The following is a 27,867-nucleotide window of genomic DNA, read 5'->3' on the forward strand; positions in this document are numbered from 1 at the left end:
TTTGTTTTTTTTTTTTTTTTTTTTTTAATTAATTCTTTTCAATACCAAAGACAATTCAGGCAATCTGAGAACAAGTCGTTCTTTGCTGACCTGCCCTGCAGGTCTCTAGCACAGAGGAGAGGGCTTCTGGGAAGCCAGGTGTGGTCCCACCTCCAGGCTGGCCTTTCTCCTGGATTAACCAGGGTGCCGCCTGCCTGCCAGCTGCTGGCGCGCGGCCCTCCCAGGCTTGCGGGGAAGCAAACAGAAACCCTCCCAGTAACTGCAAAGTTTGGCAACAGCTGTGAAACACAGAACAGAGGCAGCAGTAACGACAGGTTAAATGTGTGTCAGAAACAGGGCTATTTTTTTTCTTAAAATTCAGTCATTTAGCGTAAGTCACTAGTCTGTAACATTGCTATAATTGTGTGACCTACTCTGTTTCCCTAAGCTCAACGAAGTATTGGCTGATGCCTTTAACCTGGAATGCAGAACACACATTCATGTGTACATACGTCTGTACAGACACACACATGTATATACAATTTAAGAATGAACAAATGATGCTACGCAATTATTATAAAAGACGGATTGGCCAATAACAGAACTTAAAATTACACTGCAGAATGTACGCTGGCTTTTTTCTTTTTTTTTCCCCATCTTGACTGGTGCCCATCTAAGTCTCCGTAGCAATGAAGAATGGAGACATCTTCTGTTTACTTCATTCTCTTTGCAACATCCAAATATGCATACTCAATTTCTTGATCCGCAGGACAAGTGTTTGTAAATTCATCTCTTGCATATGCATTGTTCAAGTATCTTGAAATCCCTGTCATTTCAGGTGGAAAATCAAAATTTCTATATTTCTTTGCAACAACCTTTTATTAAAAGAAAAAAAAAAAAAAAGAAAAATATTATTACACACATGATCTGCAAATAACTAAATCTACTCTTTGTGAACTTTTTTTTTTCTTTTCAGCATGCAACAGTGTCATTATACGGGAAGGGAAGGGAAGGGAAGGGAAGGGAAGGGAAGGGAAGGGAAGGGAAGGGAAGGGAAGGGAAGGGAAGGGAAGGGAAGGGAAGGGAAGGGAAGGGAAGGGAAGGGAAGGGAAGGGAAGGGAAGGGAAGGGAAGGGAAGGGAAGGGAAGGGAAGGGAAGGGAAGGGAAGGGAAGGGAGAAAGCTAGCTAACAATCTAACTCATTTATAGGATTTATTTTGTATAAATATGCAGAGCTATGTGGACCAGCAGACAACACCTGGAAGAGATGCAGCATAAAATGTCATAAAACTGAATCAACAGAGTAATCTTGCAGTAATAAACTGGCTCACACTTGGAAACTTTCACTGCAACGGAAAGGGAAAACTGGAATTACAATACTAGATTTCAAATGGCTGGGGAAAACTACTGGATGACACCTAATACCTCCTGGTGAGTCAGCAAGGATGGTTTGACATTCATCCTCCATCAGCCCTCACGGCAGTTCTCCTTGCACTGGCTCTGCTGACCCCTGATACCTCTCACGTGTCGCTTTATGCACGTGCCCGAGCTGTGATGGAGCAGGAAAGGCTTTCTCCCTTGCTGCTGTTGCTGGAATAGTTTCAACCAGGACACCTCTTGGGAAAGTTTTCACTTCTGGAGGTGTTTGAAAATGATTCAATCCACTCTAACAAAATAATAGTCAAGGAGGAAAGTTTCTGAAGTAACTTTATTTGCATAGAAACCAGGTAAGTTTCCAATGTGGCCATTTCCCTTTCAGAGGCTGGTTGGCTCTAGGGCAGCCTAGGGACAGGCAGTAACAATGCCCAGACATCTCAGTCACCAGGACTCTTAAAGGTGGGAGAGACAGAGTTAAATTTCAGCTTTTGCTGGCTTCTTGAATTAGCATAGACAAGATCATTTAAGCTTACTGGTCTGTGGCACTTTGCATGTGAAATGCAAACAGAAATACCTCCCTACCATGCTGAATATAGTACTCGTTTAATACTTGTGAGAGGCTTACAGAGAGAAGTCACAGCCCAAATATGAAAGCAGATATTCTAGCTCATCATCAATTTGAGGATCTGCCCAGCTGTGCTGTAATGAAACAGCCTTGTGTATTAGCACTCCAGCTACCGTGTGGCTTCAGAAAAGATACACAAATCTCTCTCTTTTAGAAAAGAACCTGAGCTTCTACGTTGCCCTTCTTTTCAGGAAGCTGAAAAGCAAATGCAAACCTTAATTATGTGGAGCTTTGGTAGGAGGTTGCAATCCGCTAAGGTGAGCTCATCTCCATCCAGGAATTTCCGGCTGGAAACAGTGATCTCCTCGGTGCTGTAAGCATCAATTTCATCAGGCAAGGGGCTATTTAAATAGTTGTCCAGCTTCCTCAGGGCCTTAAGCAAAGATTTTTCCAAATCTAGGTTAAGACAATAAAAAGGTCATTCAAGCCTGTACCAAGGTCTCTCTGACACCAAGCAGAAAGTCGACTCCTGCATCCTGTCTGCTGGCACCAGCCCAGCCCGCAGATACCCGGCCATGCCAACTCCTGCAATTCCTTTATCCTAAGCTTAAAACTTAATGCTGGGATAAGAGCTCTAAGGAGCTAAAGGGGAGTCTGAGAAAAACCAAACCGGGTCTGCGTTACCAGAAACAGCCAGGGTCAGCAAGGGCTGGCTGCAGTGTGCACAGGAGGGTGGTGCAGGAATGCATCTGCAGAGAGGGAGCTGGAGGACAGAGGAGATGAGTTACTGCATGTTTGTGAGGCTCTTGCTCTACAGAGGTGTGTGGCAAGGTAAAGCCACGGGGCTGGAGGCTTCAGCATTTACACCAATGGAGGAGAAAGGCAGCAGGAGGACAGCAGGTGGCAGACCTGAAGCCAGGGTCTGGGTTCCAGCAGGCTGTGCTCCCCAGGGGCATGGGAAGGTGCAGTGTTGTGGGCCTGGGAGCTCAACAAACCGGGAGGAGCTGGAGGCGGCGCTCCCATGCCAACAGTGGTACCTGCCCAGTTTTGGGAATCCCCAGATTTGAGACTGAAAGGGCGCATGTTTCCAAAGCCTTCATGCTCTGGAAAAGGACTGCTTAACCTCAGATGTAACTGGCATGTCTGCAGCACGGTGTGCTGGAGTTGTACAACTCTACTTTCTCACGGTGGCTGCCAGGGCTGGTGGAAGGGCCGTAGCACCTACTTTCATTAGCATCTTTTCTTGGGTTCTTTATGAAGGCAGAGAATTTTGCAAAGACGTCATTTCCTGCGGAGTTAGACTCGGGGTGTTTTGGTGCAAGTTTGGGATACCTGAGGAGTTAAAAGAAATAAGAGGAAGTTATGGACTAGCCTTTATTTTTATCACCACTAATTATTTCATATACTCTATTTAAAATGCAGCGTCGTAATATATGGCTACACAGGACTTTCAAAGGGAACCTCCCTAAGCTATAAACCAGTTAGCAAGTGTGAATTTCCACCCTATCTAAATGATGTGGCTCTCCTCCTTCTCCTGAGGCAGACGGGAGATGACTGTTTGTGCTGCAAACACCATCCAAGCAACCTGGTGCCTTTTTGAGGCTGCCTCCACCAGCGGTGAGGCTGAACGGAGCCCAGCTCCTGCCACGAGGAGGAGTGGAGGAAAAGTCCCTACTAGCATCAGCTGCTGCTCCTCCCGGCCTCCTCGCCTGTCCTGCTCATGCATGAGCAAGCTTGGAGTGGCCAGGCCAGCTGCTGTTGTTGCCAAAGGCAGAGAGGAGGGAAAAAGCGCAGGGGAGCAGCTGCTCACGTAGTTTACATCAGGTTTGGCTGCTCGAGAGGAGAGTGCTTCAGAGGGCAGCTGCTGTCCTGGGGGGCAGAAGGTGCCTGGGTGGGGGGCACAATGCTGCTGGTGGTGGGCTTGGGGAGAGGTGGGGATGGCTCTTTCAGTGGGAAGGACAGATAGAAAACCCAGCCACCAGCACACATGGAGATTATCCCACCCGAACGCTCAGAAAGAGCTCTGACATTCTTTGACCCAGGACTCCTGCAGCGCGGGAGGCTTTCGCTGCTGCTTCCTTTTAGCTACCTGCTCCTGGTAAGCCAAATTATTTGTACAGTCTGAGGAGGGAAACCTCAAGCAAACACGAGTAGAGGAAAAGAGGTCAGGTTTCTGCAGCGGTATGCAGGTTTCTGCATATACTTGCTGCAGGAGGGCGGATTTCATGCCTTGGGAATGACTGTAGTGGCACAAGAGTAAACCCGGGGTGAAGGCAAAGGCAGTGAGAAGTGCACAGACGGCATCTCAGGGCTACCCCAGGACATCCATCGTGTGCTGCCAGGCCTCCCCAGCTTTCACCCAGACCGGAGGCACCAGTCCTACCACACGTTGTCACAGCTGGGGCTACACGAAGGAGAAGGGGACAGGAATACAGTACCGGGGCGGCGCTAGCTTTTCTTCCAAGAACTCCTCGATCTTATTGACATCAGTTTTGACTTCGCCGTCGAACGTCATGAAAGGGGGGTTCGTCCCTGGGGCGAGGTTCTGCAGGTCAGCAGGTTTCCTAGTGGGAGGAAGGAGGCTGGGTTAATTGCAGCGGGAACCATGCTTTCAACTCCTACACTTACTGCAATGAACTGCTTCGACTTCAGGTTAACAAGCTAATATATGTCTTGCAAAACACTACATGGCCAGCTGCCTCACAGCAGTGGTGTGAGGATCAGCTAGCCCTTATCTGAATGCTCCCTGAAATGCTACAAATTCAGGTTTGTGTTACAGAGACCTACTGCAAAAGAGATTCAAATCTCAAATGCTTCAAAGGAGTTGGTCCACTTCATATCAGTGAACCTGAAAGAGGCATCAGGCATACAGCCTGTTAGCACAACGCCGAGTCACAGCATAAGTAATGTGCACTAACTTGCGTGTGTGCACGTCAAATCAAAGACATTCTTCCTTGTAAATCATCATTTTGGTAAAGCTGTTCTGAAAATGAGAACTCGTATTATGATCTCACCTTTTCAAGTCCACAGTTGTGACATTAAATATGACACCCTTTAGCCACAGGATCATAAAGAGACGCTGAGAAAATGGGCAATTTCCAATACTTTCCCCATCACTGCCAGCCTACAATTACAAAAAAAAAAAAAAAAAAAAAAAAAGTATGCATACATCTGTGATAGCAAATTCTGATAACAGATGTAGTAGGGAAGCAGAAAATCCAGATCTGGTCTAAGAACATATAGCATGTTACTCATGTCTGCTAATGCATATTTTCATGCAAAGTTTCTTTATATCCTTCTCCAAACATGCACGTAGGTATAATGAAGACTCCTGTCATCCTGGAGATGTATTTTTTCATTAAAGTGCATAATTATAGTGCCACAAGTTAGAAAACGAACTTGAAATTGCAGCAGTCCTTCCAGAGGAAATAGTCTCCACCTCATTTGTCGGTGTGAGCATAAATCTACCTGAGTCACTGCAAGATTAAAACAGGCTTAAATCAGTTTATGATCACAGGAAACAAGCGCAGAAAGATTTACCTGTGTAAATTGAGATGTAACGTCCAAAGCACTTAAGGGAATAAACAGAATAAATCAAATAATTAAGAGTTTCCAACTCAACAATTGCAGGGGCCCAAGGGAAGGAAAGGAAGCTGCTGAGCAGCCGACCGCGGGGGTCTCCACACTTTGCTGAACCGGGGGCTAGCGAAGCCCAAAGGCTGCACACCTCGGGCTGACACAGCATGGGGACGAGCACACCGTGGTGGCGTGGGCCTTCTCCTCGCTACTGACCCGGGGCTTTAATGCCTCAGTGTGTCCCCAGCTGAGTCACGCAGCCGTGCCTGCCTCTCCCAGCCCTTTTTCGTTCCCCCTGTGTGTCATGGCACTGTGAGAGGTTTGCCAAGCTTGCATGGCTGCTGCTGGGCACACCAGGCTTCACAACACGCTGCTGCTGGAGGAGCTTGGAGGCCTAGTCCTTACGCCTTTCGTATTGTCCTCCTGAAGTGCAGTTTAAAAACCTAGCTTAAATGTTAAGGGTACAGAAGTAAAAACCCAAGCACATCATTTACTCAGTTAATAGGTTAGTTCACGAATGTTTGTCGACCATCTTTTATAACCAAACAACGCACAGACATGAAACCAGTTCTGCCTGCTCCTTCACCCCTCTCAATGCTATCAAATCAATCTCAAACATAGCAAAAAGCTTTCCACACACACACACACACACACTGCTGCTGGATTGCTTCAGGCCCCTCACCTTCACGAAGAGCTCTATGTCTGGAAAGGAGCACCTGGTCTGGAGCAGGCAGATCTCTGCCCCGCAGCTCGTGGGATGCGTGAGGAGCGATGCTCCCGCGGCTCGGCCCGCGCAGTGGGTCGCCATTTCAGCCTGTGGGATTCTCCTCTGGTCACCCTCAGCCTCTGGTACTGCGACAACTGGCAATTTTCTCAGCAACGAGAAACAAAATAGCCCATTGCCTCACACGCTGCCAGAGAACAAAACATTTTGGAAATGCTAAAACAGCTGGGCCACAGTGTTAGATGGGTCCTGTTTTGTAGGTGGCAAAAATGAAAGCTGGTCAAAAGCTACTATTGTGTTTTCCGTCCTACACGGAGCACTGCTTTCCAGCACTGCACAGCTCACAACAAGAACAACATTTGACTGATAACTACTGTGCCCTTCTTCAGAAGGCCAGCAAGACCCCACAGTGCCTGCAGTGGTACCCCTACCTTCAGCCAGCAGAGGGGGGATATCATTTCAGAGCACTGCCATGACCCCTTCCCACAGTTCCTACAACAGTTTTGATATTTTTATTCATCCTTTGATAAGAAAAAAAATAAATTATCCCACCAGGGTTCGTGCAGCCTTCAGAAAACTTTCCAGAGGGCCATGTGGTCAAGGAGAGTTGTGTGACTAAGACTGGCAGTAGGTGAACTTTACCTGATCAGTTACTGTCTTCTGCTGGCTGTTAAATTCTGAAATTTCCGCTCCCTCTAACTTTGCTGGAGCTAAGGAAACAAGCTTGTTGCTCTGCGTTGTCCCACATCACCTCGGTGAGAGCAAATTTCAGGGAGTCAGACAGCAGCCCCAGCCTGCTTTCGTGGGGAAACACCCGTGAGGTGCAGCCAGTGATGCAGACAGACACGTTACCATGACAAATGCAGAAGCAAAGCCCTGAGTCCAGTTTGTCATTAACTGGAATGACAGAAAGGCCACCAGGAAGCTGAGGGACTGGCAGCCTTGGAGATGTTACAGAACCAACCTCCTGCCTTGCTTCTAAGTGCAAACTTGTTAACTTCCCTGCCTATGTGTGAAGAAAATTTACTACAGTGCTTCAATTTTTTCTATATCACAGTGTATAAAACTAACAAAGCACTGAGGAACTGAATAAAACAAGGGATTAAGCACTGCTGATTACAGCAATGATAACTATAACCACTAAGACAATTGCTTGCTCATTTGGTACTTTCTGACTACTTCTGCAAGTTGGTTGTGATGGTGCTAAACATGCTGATGAAGTCCAACAGGCTGCTGATTTTCACATTTGGTGCTGTCTGTCCTCTCACGCTGCCTACAAGGAATGCTAACAGTGCACTGCCATCTTAGCTGTATTTTGTGCAGTGCAGGTACCACAGCCTCTAGTGAAGCACTGCTGGGTTTGCCCAGCTCTGCCATTTCCTGTGGTTATGGTAAGCACTTTGCTTTTACAGCGGAAAATAAATTCACAGAAATGAAGATGTTTCCCCATTTCTGATGTGGCCATGACACGGGGGTGTGTCCCCAAAGGTTGCTGTGTCCAGACTGAGGATGACAGGCAGATTTTTGTGAGCTACTCAGTCAAAAGCCTCAGTTGCTGAAGTGCTATTGCAAGGGAGGCTGCAGACATTGCCATGTAGGCACAGCTGGGAAGCTGGCATGCCCCCATCTGGCCTTTGGAAGCTGAAATTCATTTAGTCCCAAGAGCCTTCAGTTCCAGGTACCAGGTGAAGGGAGGGCATATCTCTAGGCTCTAGCCCAGCCATGTCACAGCTGATGGGGAATACCTATCATTTTCTTTCAGTTCTACAGAGCTGGAGGCAAGTGACAGAAAGATTACAGTAGCCCACACAATAGCACAAGCAGTTATTAAACCTTTTCCTGCTGTAGCAGCAACAGGCAGTCTGAGATGACTGCAAGACCCTGAAAACTAAATCTGATTCAGAACCTGACACAGTTTGACCTGGCATCTCAAAGACACTACAATTTCCTATAACCTTAGCTGAAAGCCCAGAACATGAATATTTTGGCCCACTGAGGAAGCTAGGGTGAATACAACTAGCTAAAATGACTTCAGATATGTCAACTTGCATTTGGAGCTACAACTCCTACTGGACAAAAAAGCACCAGAGACACATGCCAAAGGTGTTTGTTCAAGTTCCCAAAGAGAGAGTCTGCCACGTTGACTCAAAAATCACGAGTCAGGACACTGAAATAGCTTTATTGCCACCTATCAAGGAACACAACAATAGCTGAGCCATGCCATCATTGCACAATAATGTACTTTCCAACAAAGGGTGGCGGTGAGACAGGGTCAATATCTCACCTTGCAGGAACACGATACAGGAGTGGGTGCCCACAGATTAATACAAACAAGGCAACAGCACAGCTAGGAGCACTGCAGCCCCACAGCAAAACTCCATGAATTTTTCTCCACAGCACAGTCAGGGATGCATTACTCTGTGCTAGGTCTACTACGGGATTTAATTACACTCCCCGACTGCTATGCTCTTGGATGACGCAGAGTGAAATCCTAACTCCAGCAAAGTCAGCGGGAGCCTGGCTGCTGTTTCAATGGACGACTGTGTTTCCAGACTGGTTATAACCTTAATAACCAGGCAAATGCCAGTGTAATTGCAGGTAATGCCACACATTTGCCTCCACATGCAACTGTTGTGACACTCTGCTAACATCCACATCCTGCTGGATTTGGGGCTATCCTGCTGCTTAAGCAGATGTCTAACCAGAGCCTAGAGTAAGTGGCATTTATGCTTTAATTGTGATCAGTCAGGAGGTCAACATGCCTTTTCTAGTAATGCTGAGATTTAATGAGTTCATTAATCAAACAATTATGACAGACATTGCTGCAGAGGAGAAAATTTCCAAGCTGTGCATAGCAGCTTTCATTCAGAGCCCTAGGCAGCAATTGTATATTGTAGCCGTATCGACTTATTACAGCTCTGCATAATCCCATAACCATGTGCCATTACTTAATGGGATTATTAGCTGACACTCCCTATTTTCATTCATTTTTCACTGTTTCACACTCTGTTGAGTCTTTTTTTTTTCTTTGTGTTGTGTTTGTTTTTGTTTGTTTTGTGTACTGAGTCTTACTCAAAGAAGCTGGGAAAGGGAAGAGCTCTCCACACCCTCCTTTTCCCCAAGCTTAAACCCTAAAATAGGAGCATCATCATGCCACAAGCTGATTTCCCTAGGCAGCAGGACCTCATGCAAAAAATATTAGAAAGAGTTGAAGAACTACACTACCTTGATTCAGCAGTTTTGCTTTTCTGAGCAGCCTTGAAGAGGTCACTTGCCTCTGCATCCTCCTCTTTATCAAGAGGATAATCACAGTGACTTTACCGAGAAGTCACACACAACGTCCTTCATAAACCAGTAGTTTGGGCCCTCCCTGAGCTGCAGTTGCTCTGCCCCTGGAGCTGCTGTAAGAATTCCTTTCCTAACAGTTTTTGTCCAAACATCTTGGGAACGATGGCTGTGAAGGTTCTTCTATTGACCTCAAATGTCCTGTGCCTCCAAAATCTTGACGAGTGGAATTTGTTTTTCCTGGACTTTTTGTTTCCTGTTGAAGGTTAAGCATGGAAGAAACAGCTCAGAAGGAGCAGAGATGAGTTTTATTTTGCTTGTTTTTATATAACTCTATAATCCCTTTGAAGCTACAATAAAAAGGAGAACAGCGAGCAGCGCTTTTGTTTTCCCTGAAAGCTGAACTCCAACTCTATTTTTCCTTCTGCACGAGGGAGCTTCGTTACCCTTGGCCTGCAGTGATGCTGGCTGAGAAGCAGGCTCACCCAGCGAGCAGGGCAGGACCACCGCCAGCCAGGAGACATGGAGCTGTCTGCCTGGGGCCAGCGCCCCACATCTGCCCCTGCCCTCCCTGCCACAACTCCCCTGCATGTTTTTGGCCTCTAACCCCAGCTATCAGACAGTTCTGGATGCTCTTCCTTCTCGTACCATGCTAACAACCCCCCTCTCCTTTCTCACAACACATTTGGTGTCCCCTCAAAGGACAAGAAACAGAGGCACCAGGCTCCAACTACAACGCGTTGGGCCCAGCGTGGGAAGCAGCTGTGAGGAGGGTGCGACCTCGGAGAACAACAGCCATTTAGCCTTAATTCCTTCCACAGACTCGCTTGTTCTGCCCTGGCAGGGATTAAGCGAGCCCAGCGCATTCCTAGGGCCGGCTCTTGGTCTGTGCTGAGCGCCGCCGTGCCAGCCTCACAGCCACGCTGTGCTGAGGGCTCTGCGGATGCAGTGGCAGGGCAGGCAAGGCCCCTGCCATGGCAAGCTCTGCCTCCCACCCTGCTGCACTGCCGGGACAGCCACTAACTTGGCTGCGGGACAGCCAAGGAGGAAGGGGAGGAGGAATGCCAGTGCTTTCTGCTCCTCCAGAGAGGAAATCCCACTGCCCGCTGGACCTCCATGGAGGGCCAGAGCCTGGGCAGAGCTTCAGGGCAGGGGCAAACATCCTTCCACTCGAGCTGCTCTGCTAACCTAAAACCTATTCACACCAAAGCACGGGTAGAAGCTGAAATCATCCACCTTTCTTTCCTTGTTTACACTGCTTCAAAGCAAGTCAACCTCTGATAGCATCTTGCATTATCCTGAACTGACAACACCCATTGTTGGTTAGGTCACCAAAGACCATTTGCAAGGCAACTTCACAAGGAGCAATGTCCACAGACCTTGGGAAACAAAGCTGCCCGGAGCACAGGCAGAAGGATGAAAGAAAGCAGTGTGACAAGGAAAGCAGCGAGACCATGCTCCCATACTCCCACTAGCGCAAGACCTGGCAATAACTACTGTGATACCTATAATACCTACTACAATACCCAGTACACAGGCTTGACTGCAGTGCAGCTTGCTACCATTTATCTAGAAGAAGAACCGGGTCGAGACATACCCATGTTTAGCTGTCATTCTGACAGATACACTTTTTAAAAATTAAAACAATATATCTGCTCCTTGAGAGTACAAAGCATGGTTTCTGCTTTTGATGCCTGCTGCAGTAGTACTGCAACTCTGAAAAAGGCAACATTTGAAATATTGCTCTAGTAAGAGTGCTATAAAAGTATAGTTACAAGTCAGTCTGGTTCACTGAAGTCAACTCTAATACACTAAGGTAACACATACCATACACTGCGATGTGCACAGAAACACCACAGGCATGTCGTTTGGATAAGCTCGTGTTCAAACCAAAGCTTTTTGTGAGGAAGAGACAGATTACCTGGAATCTTCTCTATTTAAACACTGCGTTCACGTTGTGCCCCAGGGCTAGGGGACAAGCATCCAAACACTGAACTTTACAGAACTGTTTTGATGCCACCTACTGGACTTGAAATGAAAGTCTTGACTTGCTCTTGGAGTGATGAGAGAAGCAGCAGCCTCAGACGTTGTTAGCACATCACCTCTGCAGCAAGATTCCTTGCTTTTTGCTTACGGCACTCTTGAGATTCTGAAATCGTACTTGTAGGATAAGTTTTAAAACAAAGCATCTGTAATTTAAAATAATTTCCATTGTAACAGGAAAAAATAAAACTTTTGCCACTAATTATTCCAGTACTTTTAAATAGTCACGTAGCTCTGCCTATCTGCTATCCAACACTTAAAACGGATGTTTCCAGACACTGTTTAATTTCTCAGCCAAATAGCAGAAATATGCATATTTAAAGTGCAGCCATTAGTTGAGATTCCTGCACAAATTGTATTTTTGGTACTCACCAGGGTAGACTTGTGTGTGACATCCCCAACAGTGAAACTCAGTGAGGAAGTTGTGTTAAACAGCAACTGGATGCTTTAGGAAAGAGACTTATTTCCCCTTTCCTTTCTCATTTAAGAGCAAAATGAGCATCTTCATTATCCAAAGTATGCCATACATTTATTAAAAAAAAAAAAAAAGTATCTTATTTTATATTTAGAAATATTATAGATGCGTATCTTTCATCTTGAACAGTATTACAGGGTTCAGACAACACACAACGTACTTAAAGGATTACAACCATGAATACGCAAGTTCAACAACACACTTTGTACTAAACCCTAATTAAGCTTTTGGGTTAAGGAGGCAACAGTAAGTGCAACTACAAGTGATCTGCTAAAAATAGCTTTGTTCTCCTTTTTTCTTTTTGTGCTATAGAAAGAAAAAACAAAACAAAACAAAAAAAAAAAAACACAACACACAGGATAAGGAGGGAGCAAGTAAAATAAGTAAAGCTTTCTCTAAAGAACAAAAGGGTGTTTTGATTTTCCCTATCGTCTTCTTCAGTGTTACTTGTGAGATCCCTTTTTCCTGCTGAAGCCTGCCCTGGCTGACTTAATTGCAGCAGGGAGCAAATATGAGTGTTCCCCTTCCAATACAAATGACTTCTAGTACTGCATCAGAAGAAGAGTGTTTGTTGTGAAGTCCACTTTGGCAGGTAGCATGGCCCATTTCCACGTGAGCAGGAATGATCCCCTTCTCAACCCACTGCCTTGCACAAGGTAGAACAATTTAGGGCTATGAAGACCATCAGAGATGCAGCCTTCAGCTAATTGTAAGACAAGACCCTGCTCTACACCACCCCCGGAGTGTGTGTTTGGGTGGTTCAAGATATCATAGTGAGATCGTTAAATGCAAGACAGAAATAATCCCCATGACCACCCATCCAAACTAAACCATGCTGACATGGGGCAATAAGATCCCACAGAGCAGGCAAAATTAGTAATTTGGACAACCAGCTTAAAAGCAGACCCTGTGGCCTCTAGAGGTCTTCCTCCTTCTCCCCTTTCTCCTACTTCTCTCTCAAATCACGCTCAGCCAGTGTATTTAGGTTTCCCTTTAATTTTTAAACAAGCAAATTGGCTGCAAATAGGGCAGGTCCTTTAAGTATTGTCTCTGCTAAACATCCTCTTGAATGACAACCTGAAGTGCAGCTAGCTACATAGGATCAAGAAGATTTAATTTTGTTGTCAGAATAAAGCAGTCTTTTTCATTTTAAGTCCTCTGCACTCAGCAGGGGAGGAGAAATGACAAAGTAAAGCATCAACTGACTTAACATCTCAATGATCCAGTCTGCTATTTGGCCCACTTTGGGAAGCGTTTGAATGTGTTAAAAAGGGTAGGTGACCAGATTAGCAAAATGCACAAACCCTGAAGACACTCCTAGACAGAACTGCAGGAAGGAAATCTGGAGGAGGAAGCAGCAATGTGGTAGGAGGCAGCTCTGGGCATCCAACTACTTGAGCTTCTACTACCCTGGAGGGAAGAGCCTGGTTTTGTCAGACATTAAACCCTCTCCATTCTGGTCAATGGATGCCACACACTACAGTGCAGAGAGTCCCATAGCATAGAACATGGTATGATAAACCAAAACCCAAGTGTCTTCTAGAGCACCAACGCAGCTGAAGGTGATTTGAACCACTGGGTGTGCTGACTTCCCTATTCCCTCCCCCTCACAAAAATGAACACTTGCACTAGTCCAGGAGGGAGCCTTGAAGGTCCTGTCAGGCATTTCAACAAAACGTAAGGGTGAGTTTCAACCAGAAAGACGGTGGAGAACAATGTGATGATAAAACACAGCCTGCTGATGGAGCCCACCACCCACCAGTGCTTTTTGGAATAGACCCAATACCCCACAAGCCAATAACCCTGAGCACTGGGATAATTGAAAGAAAATAAAGAAGGGTATAAACTGTACAGCTGTTACATGCTAAAGCTGGAAGCCACCTCACACAGAGTCAGCCAGAAAAAAATAGGTCTGGTCAGTGGAGACAGAGAGAGTCACTCCTCAAGGCTGATTCATCCTGCCTGTCTCAAACACCCACCCACTTGGAATGACATGCCCTTTGGCAGCACTGCTTTCTTAAACTACAGCCCTAAACATCCCCTTATAGTTTGGACATCTAATTTAACTTAGGTGAGCTGAAATCCACTCTTTGAGACTACTCATCAGCTTCAGATAACTGCTATTGCAATAGTAACACCAGAGCAAAATCACTGTTTTGTCTCAAGATGAGACTTCACCCCCTTCAAGAGGGGCTCAGACTTACTCTCCACTGGGACCTCAATGTTTCTTCACCCTCAGCACGGACATCACTCCAAGAACAGGACAATAGCAAGTGTCATTCATGCCACTGAACACATCTTAGTGATGATGTAGCTAACTCTAGGGCAATGATGGAAGGGAAAGCTACTGCTCAGTAAACAGCAGCTGTTATCCCAAAGAGGGTTTATATTCCAAAATAACTAAATGTTTCTTTGGAAATGGAAATAGATTGTGGCTATGGTATGTCTAATAGTGAGATCCAGCCTATCCAACTGGATGTCAGGCATGATAGGATGCTATTGGCAATGAAGAAAGTCCATGTATTAAGAACAGGCAGACAAGCAAACAATGCCAGAAGTTACCCTCTTCTGTGGAAGAAGAGAGCAGTTACTGCAAAATGCCATTTTATTTAAAGTGGATTGAGCAAATCACTGCAAATCTAAGTGCTGACACTGAATGTTTGATATACACTTACAACAATGGTGGACACATGGTAATACAGGCCAATATTTACCCACTGCCCAGGTAAGCCCAACTCAGAGGAAACAAGGAGCACTACTAAGATCCCATCAATAGCAACTGAAAATCCACACGTCAGCCCAGTAGTCACACACTGAGATGGCAAAAGGCAACAGAGTCTGAGTCTGCAAGGGGACACAAGCCTTGAGGCACCTCCAGGATCCAAACAAACCCCAGGATGGCTGCAGCAGCAGCGTCCTCACCAACAGCAAGCATGCCCAAGCAGCAACCCAGACCAGGAGGGCTCAGAAGGCTCACTATATAAAATGCTGTGTGGATGAAAGCTTTTACCCAAGGCTAGGCCAAAAAGAGACGCCAAGTGAAAAAGAATTAAAGGAAATGAGGGTAGGTGAAAGAAGGTAAAAGGAATTAACTTCTCACCCGCACAGCTCCAACCAACCGCAGGACGCAATTAAACTGGGTTTTGTGACCACAGAGCGTAAGCAGTAGGCTAAAGGTTGAGCCTACCTAGGAACAGGACAATTCAGATTTATACTTCTACTGTGTTTTTAATGATGCAGCTGTACATTAGTGATTAGCTAATTATGAGCTATCCAGACGTTATTACTGATAATACAGGATGGCTTGTGTCCTGGAGCAGGGCTCTTCTGGCATTAATGTGAGTTCGTGCTGAGCTCCACCTGCAAAAGCCATGAAAGCCTTCCTACCTCATATTTGAGCATCCAAAGCCTGGGCAAGGTTCATGTCTCATGGACTGGCTACCTGTTAGCATTTCATAACATCTAACAACAATGTCATTATTACGGCTCTTTTCCTTCTGTCAGGTTTCTGAAATCATAGTAGTTAGATCTTTCTTTCCTTCAGTATTTGCATTACTTTACTGACTTCTTTGTCTTATTGGATTTCCTAATTTAGGTACTTGGTAAGGCTCCTTCAGAATGAGCTTTCCAAAATGCCTTGCTTTTTGCTGGAAGTGGTTCTCTGAAGTCTTTTGGTCCCGAGTTCACACTGAGGGATTAACGGTGCTCTGGAGTTTCTTAGCAGGGCATTTGCCTCCATCCTGCTTTTACGTAGCGAACAGCGGTCACAGCTTAAAGGGGCTGTATACATCAGGAAGCTCTAATCCTCTCTAGACAGCAGAAAGGAAAAGAGGTCTGAAATTGCTGCAATTTCCTTTGGTTTCTGTTCTCTCTTCCCCACTGCGTGCCAGCAGCCATTTTGGGACAGAGAAAGCCTCCATTATTCTAACTTTTAATACTTTATTTACTTACTCATGGTCCGCTGGTTAAGTAATTACTGCTGAAATTAACTTAATTACTTAGTAAGTAATTAAATGCTTTTGATGCATAGACAGAAATTTTCCTTCATTAAGAAGTAACTTTGTGGCAATAAACTTTTTACCTTTGTCAAGTTGTTAGGAATAATTAGACCAACGTAACAGGTCTGAAAAACACTAAAAACAATGCAGCCCCCTTTTCCATTTTAATAACTGCATCTACAAAACTGATTAAGTGATAATGGAGGTATTAACCAAATTATATTTAAAAATAAATAGATTAAACAGAAGCTGTTTCAACTCAAAGGTTAACATTGTTCCAAGAAGTTACAGGCATCAATTTACAAGAACTTATAATGACTATAACTCCAGAACCACTATTAAGTACAGAATGTGCCACTCAATTTTAAGGAGCCAAATTATTAGACCTTTCATTATTACTGTTTTAGAAAAGAAAGGCCTAAACTCATTCCTGTTATTTACATGAAACACTCGCTTACTTTTGATTTTGCTACTCACAAGCTGCCCAGTATATCTACTGAGTAGTAGGTCTGCCAGCACTCAGGCCTTCCAGTTCTGACCGAGTTCATAAATAAATGAACCATTAAACAATAATTCTGTAAAATAAACAACACAGGAGACTACAAATGAAAATTAAAATGCATGTTATTCTGTGATACATTTATGGAGACTGTGCTTTTACTAATATTAACTCCTATTCAAATGAAAGGGTTTAAAGATTAAGCCTGTGTATGTATGCCTTCTTACAAGGGGGAAGTATGAAACAATCCTGCAGTGTTCCTGCTAGCCTTGGACAGACCTGTAATGCTGTCAAAGGCATTTTCAACAGCAACTGTGGCTCTCTACAGGGCAGTGAGAGGCAGCCAACAGGTACACTCCAACAATTCCTAAAATCCAATGAAATTACATAGGAAAAATGCAAATTACGGATTTATTTCCTCATGTTTTACAGCTACCTGTGCCAGGTCTGCAAATAAAGCCACTGTGGTAGCCACGGCACTCAGCATAACCCGAGACAGTGTTGTGTCTGCTTTCGGGGTGAAACCACCAGCACGTCTTGTGAAGAGAAGGCAACTAACTAAACATAAAGGACGCCTGCACCTAGCTACCTGGAATCCACAGCACAGTAAGTGTGTTGTAACAGCACAAAAGCAAGCAGCAACCAGGAATCCACCACTTTGTTAGATCAACAAGGTAAAAATAAATAGGAACATTAATGTGTGACTAGCAAAGACTGAAAGTCTTGGGCTACAAATTAGTAGGGCTTAAATGAATCTTGCCCAATTTAGGAATAACATTATCCTACACAAGTAATTGTCATGTTGCATTAGCTATTCGTTATGTCTCATTCAGGATAGCATTACTTTCAGTTATCATGTACTATAATAATGATGGTACTGAGTTATATGGGTATTACTTGTGTGGAGTGACTGAAATTTTTCAAAGCTTTGAAAGTAATTGTTGCCACTCCTCCTAAATGGAAACCGTCTCATTTTAATGGCAGATGTGACAAAACCTCCATTTATTTTTTTAAACATTTTTACAAGCAAAAATAATAATAAAACGGGTGTTCTATTGAGAAGAGGTTTTAAGCAGGGGCAAAGGGCAGCAGCTGCAGGGGTGCCCCCACCCCATTTCCCTCTGAAGTGAGGAGAGGGAATTCCATCATCTGTTAACCACAACAGAAACACACTGGGTAATTAATAACAACAACAAAAAAAAATACACAGCCCTCAGAAAGATCACTCCTCCTAATCCTTGCCCACTCTCACTTTAAGATTCTTAACCATAGTTTCAAACAGCCCCAGTAGCATAAGAAAACTGGGGGCTTTGAACTGAAGGCAGGTGAGCACCTGAGCTGCTGAGCCCTGGAGAAGGCTGCCTGCCCACGGGCAGCAGCTGGCACCCTACACCTTATACCAAACAGCTCAAGCCCAAATTTCTTCTTTTCTTGCTATGAGTTTTGCCTGCAGAGTTCTTTCTGTCTGCGTGTAACAGGAACACTACCAGGTCACAAGTACACAAGCAACAAACCAAATGCTCTTAGCTATTTATCCTGTTACAAGAATTATGTTTAAATACCTCAATGCTATTTCTAATCCGTATTTAATAACATGGCAAGATGCCGGTTGAACATTCTACATTGAGACAAAAATCTTATATCCTTTTTAAATTCTTACAGGGAATTACTGCAACAAAAGAGCATTATATTCTCAAACACATTATAGGTCTGGGAAAAACAGATTAACTGGTATTTCAGTGACACATCCTGTTTTACACTTCACTGTAGGATACTTACCAACACAGCCCTGCTTTTTCAATCTAAATGCAAAACACATACATACATACAAAGTATCTGTAATTTGTACTGTAAGCAAATAAGTAAATAAATAAGAAATAACCAAAACAAATAAGTTACTTTACGCAACTCGAGGAAGTAGGTGGATGAAGGCTTGGTGGAAAGTGCTTGAGAAAATAATTTTCCGCTGGTGTTCCTAATTCTGATGCTTAAACCAGAGGTGAAGGTGAAATGAGGGATTTATTTATGTGGTGTTTTCTTCCCCCTCCCCTCCCTTTTTAACAGTATTTTATGTTTTGGCCCAAGTAGAAAAATGATTCAAATGACCAGGTAAAATATTACATAGAAATGCCAGTTCCTGTGGAAACTGGCAAAACTGGGTCCCATAAGAGCAGCAAAACACTGGGCACCAGTAACAGCAAAAACGCAGGGGCTCCATCACAAGGACTAGACTCTGCTCCCTCCTTTCCCAGTAGAAACCCAAATTCAAAGCCTATCCTCATCCTGCTTTCCTTACCACCTCATTTCCATTCCCAGCCCTCTGGAAACTGTGAGAAACACAGCACTGCTAATCCAAATACAGTTTTTAAATGTATACTGCATGCACCATACTGCAAAACAGTCAGCCCCAGTACCTACACAGTGCCTTGCTCTGAGGGATGTCAGCACACACCCCTACATTTTTAAGCCTTCAGGGCATATTCAGATCCTGTTCCAAGTTTCATCTGCCACCATTTTACTTTTTCAGCTCAGATTCAGTAATAGCTTTTAAAAGTAATTTCACAGAATTAATTACCACATAAATGTCAATGATTCTCCAAGGCACAAAGGACAGCTTTTCTGCAACCTGAGTAAATGGTTAACTATTCCATTTTAGTAATTTAGTAATAAAGGACATGCATTTGTGATTCCAATCCTTCTGCCATTTACTTCATTCCGTCACAATTATATTTCTAGTCTAAGTATTTAAATATATGTTGAAATTTCAGCATATGAAGAGGAAAAAAAGTGGGAAGTATCACCTTTGCACCTCTGCCTGTGTCCTTTCACAATAATCACCTCTCTAGGAGGGGAAAAAAAGGAGAAAGGTAACTCTTCCTACAAAGCCAGCCCCCTCACTGGGGCAAACACCACTTCACGTATCTCCTTTGTGCAGAGCTGCTCGAGGAGCATCATCCCAAGGATGGCCTCCCGCAGCCTTTTCAGACAGCACACAGCACAAGCTGCCACTGCTTGGTTTGCGAAGCTAAGGATTTTTATTAGGGAATTAAAACAATTTCCCTCAGCGCCCGTGTTATTGAAAGCAACTGGAATGTAATCACTCCTCTTGCTCAGTCTTTTATCAGTAAATAATCAGACACTGCAAATGGAAATGCATACAACTCCTTATCACTGCGTGACATTTTATTATCTGGGCAAGAAAATAATCATGCAACCTTCACACGGCATTGACTTACACCCCACGGTCAGAGCCCAAGGAGCGAGCAATTCCTTGCTTTTTAAAAGAGGCAGTAGGATCTGTTTTGGGTGAGAAACCAGGAAACTGAATGCAGTCAGTGATGGACCACGAGCAAGTCTGCTTGCTTCAGTTCCCCGTCTATAAAATATACAATATTTCCTTTTCCTGCCTTACTCCCTACTATTTCTGATGAGGAGGGTCTTTCTTCTGAAAAAAAAAAAAAAAAAAGCATACAACCACCAATTCAAAGTGACTTTATCTGAGATAAACGTCCTAAAAAAAGTGTAGCTGTATTAGTAATTTCCATTATCGCTTCCCCTTAAATACATATATATATTTATTTTTTTAATAACTTTAAATATACCCTTGCATGGATCCATACAATAAATAGCACAAGGCTGTAAGAAAGGCCAAAGCACCAAGCAGGCAGCAAGACAAGTCCCAAGCACGGAGGCATGATAGCACATCAGGCTGTGATCACCTCATTTCCAAAGAAGGGTGGAGCCATTCCACAGGATTTATGAGCCAAAGGCTCACTTTGACAATCAGGGACAAGGAAAACTTCCAGCTCTGCCCTGGTCCAGGAGACAGGTATCATCAGCCTTACTATGATGGCAAAGCTTAGGGAGAAGAGGCATGGCTGGATCTTGGGCAGCAGGCTTACCTCATCACAAATTTCTGCTGATTTCAGAGAACAAGAAATACAGGACGGGCCTGTAGCCTGAATCAAGAAAAAGTGACCTCTGGCTAGCAAAAGGCTTAAGTGGCACGCGATTTTAAACCTATATTTAAACAAAACACACGGTGAGGTGCTTTACTGAATCAGTGTACTGAGAATAAATACAAATATGAAAAGATCTAGAAATGTAGCTTTGAATGCATTTTATTTTTTCAAGCTTTATATATATATACATATATATAAATAAAATATATATATTTTACATAAAGCAAACTTGCAAACAGCAGAGATCTGCAATTGCACTGAAAATAGATGCTTACAGCTTGTACGATATTATGCGCACATAAAGCTTCAGGATTTCAACACAGACAAAAAGGGGGCTCTAAGAAGTCTGGCTAGATCACACCAAAAAAAAAATATCAAAAATTAGATGCAAAATCATAACTATGATCTGCTGGACTGTGTTTTTGTAGAACAGGATTTGGACTAAAAGTTGTAGACATGACTGCTCCGGCCAGCATATCTCCAAGAGCACGGTAGCAACAGGGATTTTGGTATGGTCTATGCTAAAGTCAGCAGCTCCAAGGATCTTTGTTTCTTTGCAGCAGCCTAAGCCCTACAAAGGTGACAACCCAAACTGCCAAAAAAGGAAAAGCATGAGAAGTAACTATGAGAAAGACTGAATTAGGAGAGTGTGCATAGCTCTTTTTTTTTTTTTTTTTTCTTTCTTTCTCCAAAAGATTGATAATATTGCCTTTTTAACAAAAGTCTATGAAGCACAACTTTTACTGAAAGACTGCTGAACAAATACTCAGATCCCAGAAAAACAAGTGTAGGTGCACACAGGGTAGACACAGTAAATTAAATGAAGAGTTGCGAAAGAAATTCATAATGTTGCGTCCTCTTAAGCTGCATCAGGGAACCCTGATTTGACACATTCCAGCTGGGAAATGAAAAGAAAAAGGTAACTGAGAAAAGGCAAATGCCCCTGGGAAGCCAGCCAGTTTCGTGCTTTGTAAGACACTCCCGGAAACAGCACCGCCCCGTGTGTGTTACCAAGCACACCTCCTGACCTGCGCTGGTACTTGGTGTACTGCTGGATATATTCAGAGTCAAAAAATGTCCTACAAACAGCAAACCAGCCAGGAACCAGGAAAGTGGGACCGTTCTGGTTCGGCTTGGTCTCGGCCAGCTCCAGCCAGATGCTGCTTTCGGCACACCGTGCTCCTGCCCTGCTTCACCACACCGGCCTTCTTCTGAACCCCTTCTCCCTCTGGTTCTAGGATAGCTTTCCTTACTCCTCGGTTACAGAAGCTGACAGGTCCCATAGCCAGCTGTATCAAAAAGGATGGTGGGGGGGAAACAACGTAAAAGCTCCTGCTTTCTGAGGAAGGTGCACAAGATGCAGCTTGGGAAGGATGAGAACTGAGTGAGGAGAAAGCAGTGGATGTGCTCATTGAGGAAAATAGGGCATGGTTTTGACAGAAGGTGAAAAGCTGGTAGGGATGGGAGGAAAGAAGGGAAGGAGCAGCAGTCTGGTTCTACTACTGCCCAAACCTCATCAAACGTTTCCCTGTTCATTACCCAGCAATTTATCTTACCGTAGCATTTCACCAGTCCAATGCAGTCATTTTTGGCAATATTTGGGCAAAGGGCTCTTATCCCTTTGCTTGGATAAATATGCACCATCTCATTTTCCCCCAAAACCTCGTTTAATCCATAAATAAGGATGAAGCATAACTTCCCACATACACATCTTTACTTTCATCCTCCTGAGTCCATTTAAATCCTGACTTGCTACAGCGAAACTACATTAAGAAGGCAGTATTTTCTCCTTGATATTTTCACTTTGATAGAGGATATCAGCCATTCTCCTTATAAACAATACCTATCCAACTTACAGACTCATTACACTGATGAGCAAAAACCAAAATCTTAAGTACCTACTCAGTAATTATACTGTAACTGCTTACCTCAGGTACAGAACAGAGTCTACTGAATGGGCATAAAGGCTATGATTTTTTTTCAGGGACCTGAGCTCCTGCTGTCTATGGACTTCTTGAGTTTTAGGACAGCCATTTTGTACTTTAAATTGAATTTATATATGAGCTACAGGTCCACCACATCACAGAAAATGGGGTTGGTTCTTCCCTAGCACGTAACACACTGCCCCTCAAGTCGGATACGTCAACTGTGGTGCCTGGAGGCACGGATGGAGGCACTTGCTATTTCCTCTGTCTCCAGTCACGTCAAGGCTTCTGGCACTTTAACTTTCTGGTTTATCAGAAATTTTGATAATTCAGCACATCTCTAAGCGCGTTTGACTGACCTGACATATCTCAAGGAATGGTGCAAGGAAATTTGGTATCAGTGAAGTAACCTCACTCCCTGCTAGGGATAAAATAACTCTCTGAATGAAAATAAATGACTTTGATTTAGAGGCCAAGAATGTCACAAAAACTGGGTGAAGCTTATTACATTTTGTTGGATAAAATCTATTACCTTAGGCTCAGGGGCAGCTTTTACTACAAAAAATTTAACCCTGAAGCTAAACAAAAACTGTTTTGGAAGAGTAATCTCAGAGAAGACCTTGTGCTCAAGCCGGCTTGTCTGGTTGCTTGTGCTCAGCACTTACAGCAAAATCAGTATCCCCAGAAATCTTTGGCATGATGAAATCTGTAGTTTTGATTCCGGTGTTTAAGTTGTCTGTCTGTAAGAAAATTTTAAATTGATTGGTAGATAAGCTTGCAGGTTTTTGGTGGTGGTGTTTTTTGTTCCTTTAATTTAGAAATAGACTCTTAAACCCTACATGGATTTTTAGATTGCTTAAAAATAATTGAATATTTCACTAAATTCAAATGGAAAGATAAATATGTCATTTTCTGACAAATTAAGGGCTCTTGCCATGGAGTGGGGAAGGGGAAGAGAACATACACATGCTTACTCTTAGAAGACCAGTGTCCTACCCAACCAGAAAATATATCTGAATGCCCTTCGCAAACACTTGCCTTTGAAAGCCATCAAACATCACTATCTAAAGGAAACACACGGTACGTGCTGTTTCATGGGAAAGTGGAAATCAAATAAGTACCTGGAGAAATGCTTCGATACGGTGTTACCCTTACAGCCTAGGAGTCTTTTGCTGTTCAGCTTCATTAAGGGCATGGTCTGGTTGCCTAAAGACAAACAAATATCTCCTGTCTTTGGGGATACTTTAGAGTAGCCTGTCTGGCACCTAGCTGCTGGTCCAGAAAGACATCGTCTTCCACAAAGGCTGCTAACCCTGCTAAGTGCTCTGGTATGATATCTCTGCATTGAACCGTCCAAGTTCAAACTAAACAGCATCACATAGCAACCCAAATCTGCTTAAAAGCGCAGTTCCCAACACCCATTCTTGTGGAGCTGGCAGGAACTTTGCCGCCCACCTTGCAGGGGGAGGCACGGGACAGCACAATTGTCACGATATTCAAACATGCAGGCAAAATGGGAGCGAACCCATGCAAAGCAGCAGGAAGCAGGCAAGGAAAAAGCCTCCACGTTTGAAAGAACAAGCTCATGATAAGCAGTAGTACAAACGGGAAGCAAATGCTGTGACTAGTCATCTCACAGTCGGATCTGAAAAAGACCCACTTACTTTCTGACAGTGATGCTTCCGTTTGTTACTCTCAAAGCTTTATTACTGAAAGAGGAGCAAGAAATTTAATGTTAGCCACATCTGGCATAATGCTCCCTCACAGGGAAACTGAGGATCATTCAGTCACTATCACTTATATTTTTTCCTCATTTTTCTCCTATTATGGGGCTTGCTTTTAACATTACTCTCTATTTGTGTTGTGCTATCACATGATGGCACAGGCCTCCTATCTCAAGCACTGTGCGTGCAGGCACAGATAGCACACAGACAACATCTTGACCACTTACACATAAGCCAAAACTCAGCAGGCAGATGAGCAGAAATAGCGACGACAAAGGAACTAGGACCATATTTAACTGGACAGACAACAATCCTGCTATCTTGAACAGCCAAATCGCTGCCCAGTTCCTACGAGCAGAAAAATAGGGAGCAGAAGGGCGAAAGAGGTCAGCAGCACTTGCAAAGCAGAAGTGGGTGACAACACCTCAAAAGCATTTTGAAATAACAGACAGGCATGTTACACTGATTTAATAGAGCATGAGCAGCGGGGTGGCAGGTGTATTAGAAACATGCGTGTGAAGGGAAGCGTTTCGGGCTGGAAATGAACATTTGCATGCAGTTTGGATCATCACCTCACTTCCTTAACTTTGGGGTTTTAGGAGTTGCTCAGGAAGGAGCATCACACCTGTGGACCAACTGCTGTGGTCAGGTATAAGGACACCAGAACAGACACATGCAATAGTTCATGCTGTCTCACTTTGGAAACCACTTTTCTTCTTTCTCCTGTCAAAATTCAGCAGCAGCTACTAAAGCATAATATCGTGCACATGCTCCTAAAACACTTCAAGCTAGTACAGAGAGTTTCCAGTCCTTTTATACCTCCTTTCCTTTTAGCAAAAGACGGTGAGAGCATCTCCAGGTGACAGCAAAAGCAGCAGGAATTCCCCCACAAAAGCATAAGAGAAAACTGCTTCCCATTTCCCAGCACTGACAGCCCTGCACATTTTGGTCAGCAGGGAGATGCTGAGCTCTCCCATAGGGTTTGTTTTTTTCTTTTTTTCCCTTAGATGTAACTGGAAAAAGCTTGTGCTGGTACCAAACTAAAAAAGTTTAGCTCCCAGATGAGGTAAAATTTTCAAACTTTGTGACACTTTTCCACATTAGAAAAATATCATTAGAAAAGCAGCTGCAGTGTTCTCAAGGCATCTGTGAGTTACTAATGCTACAGCAATCATGAAAATGCTCCTCTCGTTTTTGTTCATTCACAAATATTTATATAAAAAAACATCCTTAATCTTAATTTTGGGGACTGCAGAGTCACAACATTTACTCTTATCCATCAGAGCCTGCTCTCTAATTTTGGCCGTGTTCTCCATAAAGAGTGCACCCAGGTCCACCAGCACACATGCAGCCATCGTGACTTTCACCCTCTGCCATGCACCAGCATTCACTGATGGGCATGCGGGTATGAAACAGGCACAAGGGCGATACGCAGGCGAGCACAAAGTCACTTCAGCCAGGCTGAGCAGTGGCAGCTCCTGCTGCTTGACACACAAGCACAGAGCTCAGCCCCTGCTACTGCCCAGAAAGGCACCTATATGCCACAGCATCCCAGCCTGGGCTCCAAGGGCTCGCCTAAACCAGGCAGCACGTTCACCAACATCAACCGTCACCATTACTCATTTTTCCAGTACACGAAAATGGCAGAAATTATTTTAAAGACCATCACAATTTATTTATTTTTGGTCTATTTTCCTCTAACCCTGCCCAGACACATGCAAGTTGGACAACTGAAAGGGATGTAACGTTGCTGGGCAGTTTATTGACCTTGTGAATCCCAAACTGTCCAGCCTGGGGGCAGAGGAGGCTCTCCCAGTCCACCAGAACTGAGATCTTTGTGTACCCTTTCCATTTAAACCTAAAGAAACCTCAAGTAACACAGCATGGGGCTCAGCAGGGGAAACTCTGGGGGAAGCCACCTTGCAGTCAGGTCTGTGCCAGTGGGATCATGCAGTCCCACAGCTTGTGGGGCTGGGGATGAGGGCACCGTGACCGAGTGGGGAGCCTGGTCCTGTCCACACCAACGCACAGGAGGAATGAGGGGTCAGAGGCAGGTGTATTTAGGGCGTTCATCACCAAATCGCCTTGCTCTGCCAGATTTAAACGCAGGAGCTGCCCGCGGGGTCCCGGTGAAGGGAGGGGTCACCAACCCGGCTGAGATGCACCCCACCAGCCCCCCGCGCCCTACCTTGACGAAGAGGGAGATGTCGTGCTCCTGCTTCTCCTCCTCTTCTTCCTCCTGCTCCAGCGCTGCCGGCGAGCCCGTCCCATCCTCCTCATCCTCCGCCCGGCCCCGCACCCCGTTCAGCCGCAGCCCCGCCGCCTCCTCGCCGCCTCCCCCTGCCCCGGGGGCTTCGGCTCCGCTCCCAGCCTCCGGCCGGGGCTCGGCTCCGTCCTCGCCGTCCAGCCCCGCGCCCTCCGCCTCCCCGGGGCTCTCGGGAGCCTCCTCGGGCCCGGCCGGAGCCTCCCCGGGGCTCTCCCCCGACGGAGCCTCCTCCTTGGCCGCCTGGGGGCTCGCCCCCGACGGGGCTTCCTCCCGCTCCCCATCCTCGGGCTCCGGCCCTAGCGGGGTCTCGTCCCTCTCCTCCTCTTCGGGGGCTCCCCCCTGCACCTCCTCTCCCAAATCTCTCCCCGCCGCTTCCTCCTCGGGCTCCGCTCCCCCAGCCTCAGCCTCCAGCACCGCATCCTCGGATACGGGCCCCGTCGGGGCCGCCGCTGCCGCCTCTTCGGGACCCGTGGGCAGCGGGGCCGCCTCCTCTGCCTCCTCCGCTGCCCCCTCGGCCAGCACCGAGCCCTCCGCTCCCCCCCCGGGCAGCGCAGCACCGTCCCCGACGGGCTCCGGCTCCTCTGCCCCCGACGGCGGCTGCTGCCCCTCGCCGGGGGTCTCCTCCCGTCCCCCGGGGGAGCCTCCCTCGGGGGGCTCCGCGCTCCCGGCCGGCTCCTGTCCCGCCCCGCCGTCGGGGGGGACACACGGGGGTCCTGCGGGAGGCTCCGCAGCCCCTTCAGGAGGCAGCTCCGGCTTCCCCACCGCCGCTGCGGCTTCCTCGCCGCCCCCTGCCCGCGGGAGGTCGCTCCCCGACGGCTGCCCCGGGCTCTCCGCCATGGCACCGGGACCGGGACCGGGACCGGGACCGGGACGGTGCCGCCGAGCCTGGGAGCAGCGCCGGGCACCGGGGGGGGCCGCGCCTGCGCTGCAGCCCCGGGGGCGGCCAGGGGGCGGCAGCCGCAGGTGTGTGCGCTCCTCCCCCGGCTTTCAGCCCTGCCCGCCCCGCTGAAACGCTCCGGGGATGCGGGGGGGACACGGGGCAGCGCTGCTGGCCGCCGCCCCAAAGCCGCCCCGACCCCATCCCGGGCATAGAGCCCACAGCTGGGGGGGCGGGCAGCTTGTCGCCCTCGAGGAGTGGCTAGTGGTGCTCGGTGAGCTGAAAACATCCCTCCTTTGCTACTGGTAGAGAAAAGAGGGGATGGGAAAGTTAGCAGAAAAGATTAAGGTAGCATCTTTAAAAAACGAGCTTCTATGTACGTGTATCCAAAACCATGGCGTGGGGCTGAAGGCGGGATTTTGGAGTCGGCACACAGAAGATGCAGCCGACAGGAGGTGGGCAACGCTGTGAAATAAATAATTCAGTCAAATAAATGCTTGTTCTGATAAAAATAAGCAAGCAGGTAAATGAATAAATACTCCTGCAACTGTTTTACATAGAAGCTATGCCGGCCCAGTGGCGATTTCCCAGCC

At 45.8% G+C, this 27,867-nt stretch overlaps 1 protein-coding gene across 1 annotated transcript; it reads right to left on the reverse strand.

Annotated features, from left to right (window-relative positions):
- CLIC6 (chloride intracellular channel 6) lies at nt 1-27,270 on the reverse strand. Its single transcript, XM_084499194.1, has 6 exons — nt 26,320-27,270; nt 4,935-5,044; nt 4,359-4,484; nt 3,146-3,252; nt 2,195-2,376; nt 1-854 (listed from the first exon to the last, which is right to left on the reverse strand). Exons 1-6 carry the CDS (start codon nt 27,232-27,234, stop codon nt 693-695), a joined length of 1,602 nt encoding a protein of 533 aa, XP_084355320.1. The 5' UTR covers nt 27,235-27,270; the 3' UTR covers nt 1-692.
- Between the last annotated feature and the right edge of the window lie 597 nt (nt 27,271-27,867).

The sequence above is a fragment of the Aythya ferina genome, assembly GCF_964211825.1.
Source record: "Aythya ferina genome assembly, chromosome: 1".
In the NCBI taxonomy this organism is placed as follows: domain Eukaryota; kingdom Metazoa; phylum Chordata; class Aves; order Anseriformes; family Anatidae; genus Aythya; species Aythya ferina.

What these genes read in the sequence shown, in the direction of transcription:
- CLIC6 (XM_084499194.1), bottom strand. Translation starts at nt 27,234, where the DNA reads ATGGCGGAGAGCCCGGGGCAGCCGTCGGGGAGCGACCTCCCGCGGGCA. An exon ending in ACAACTGTGGACTTGAAAAG is followed by an intron (nt 4,485 to 4,934) that starts GTGAGATCATAA and finishes TCCTCCCACTAG; the next exon opens with GAAACCTGCTGACCTGCAGA. An exon ending in AAGAAAAGATGCTAATGAAA is followed by an intron (nt 2,377 to 3,145) that starts GTAGGTGCTACG and finishes GTCTTAACCTAG; the next exon opens with ATTTGGAAAAATCTTTGCTT.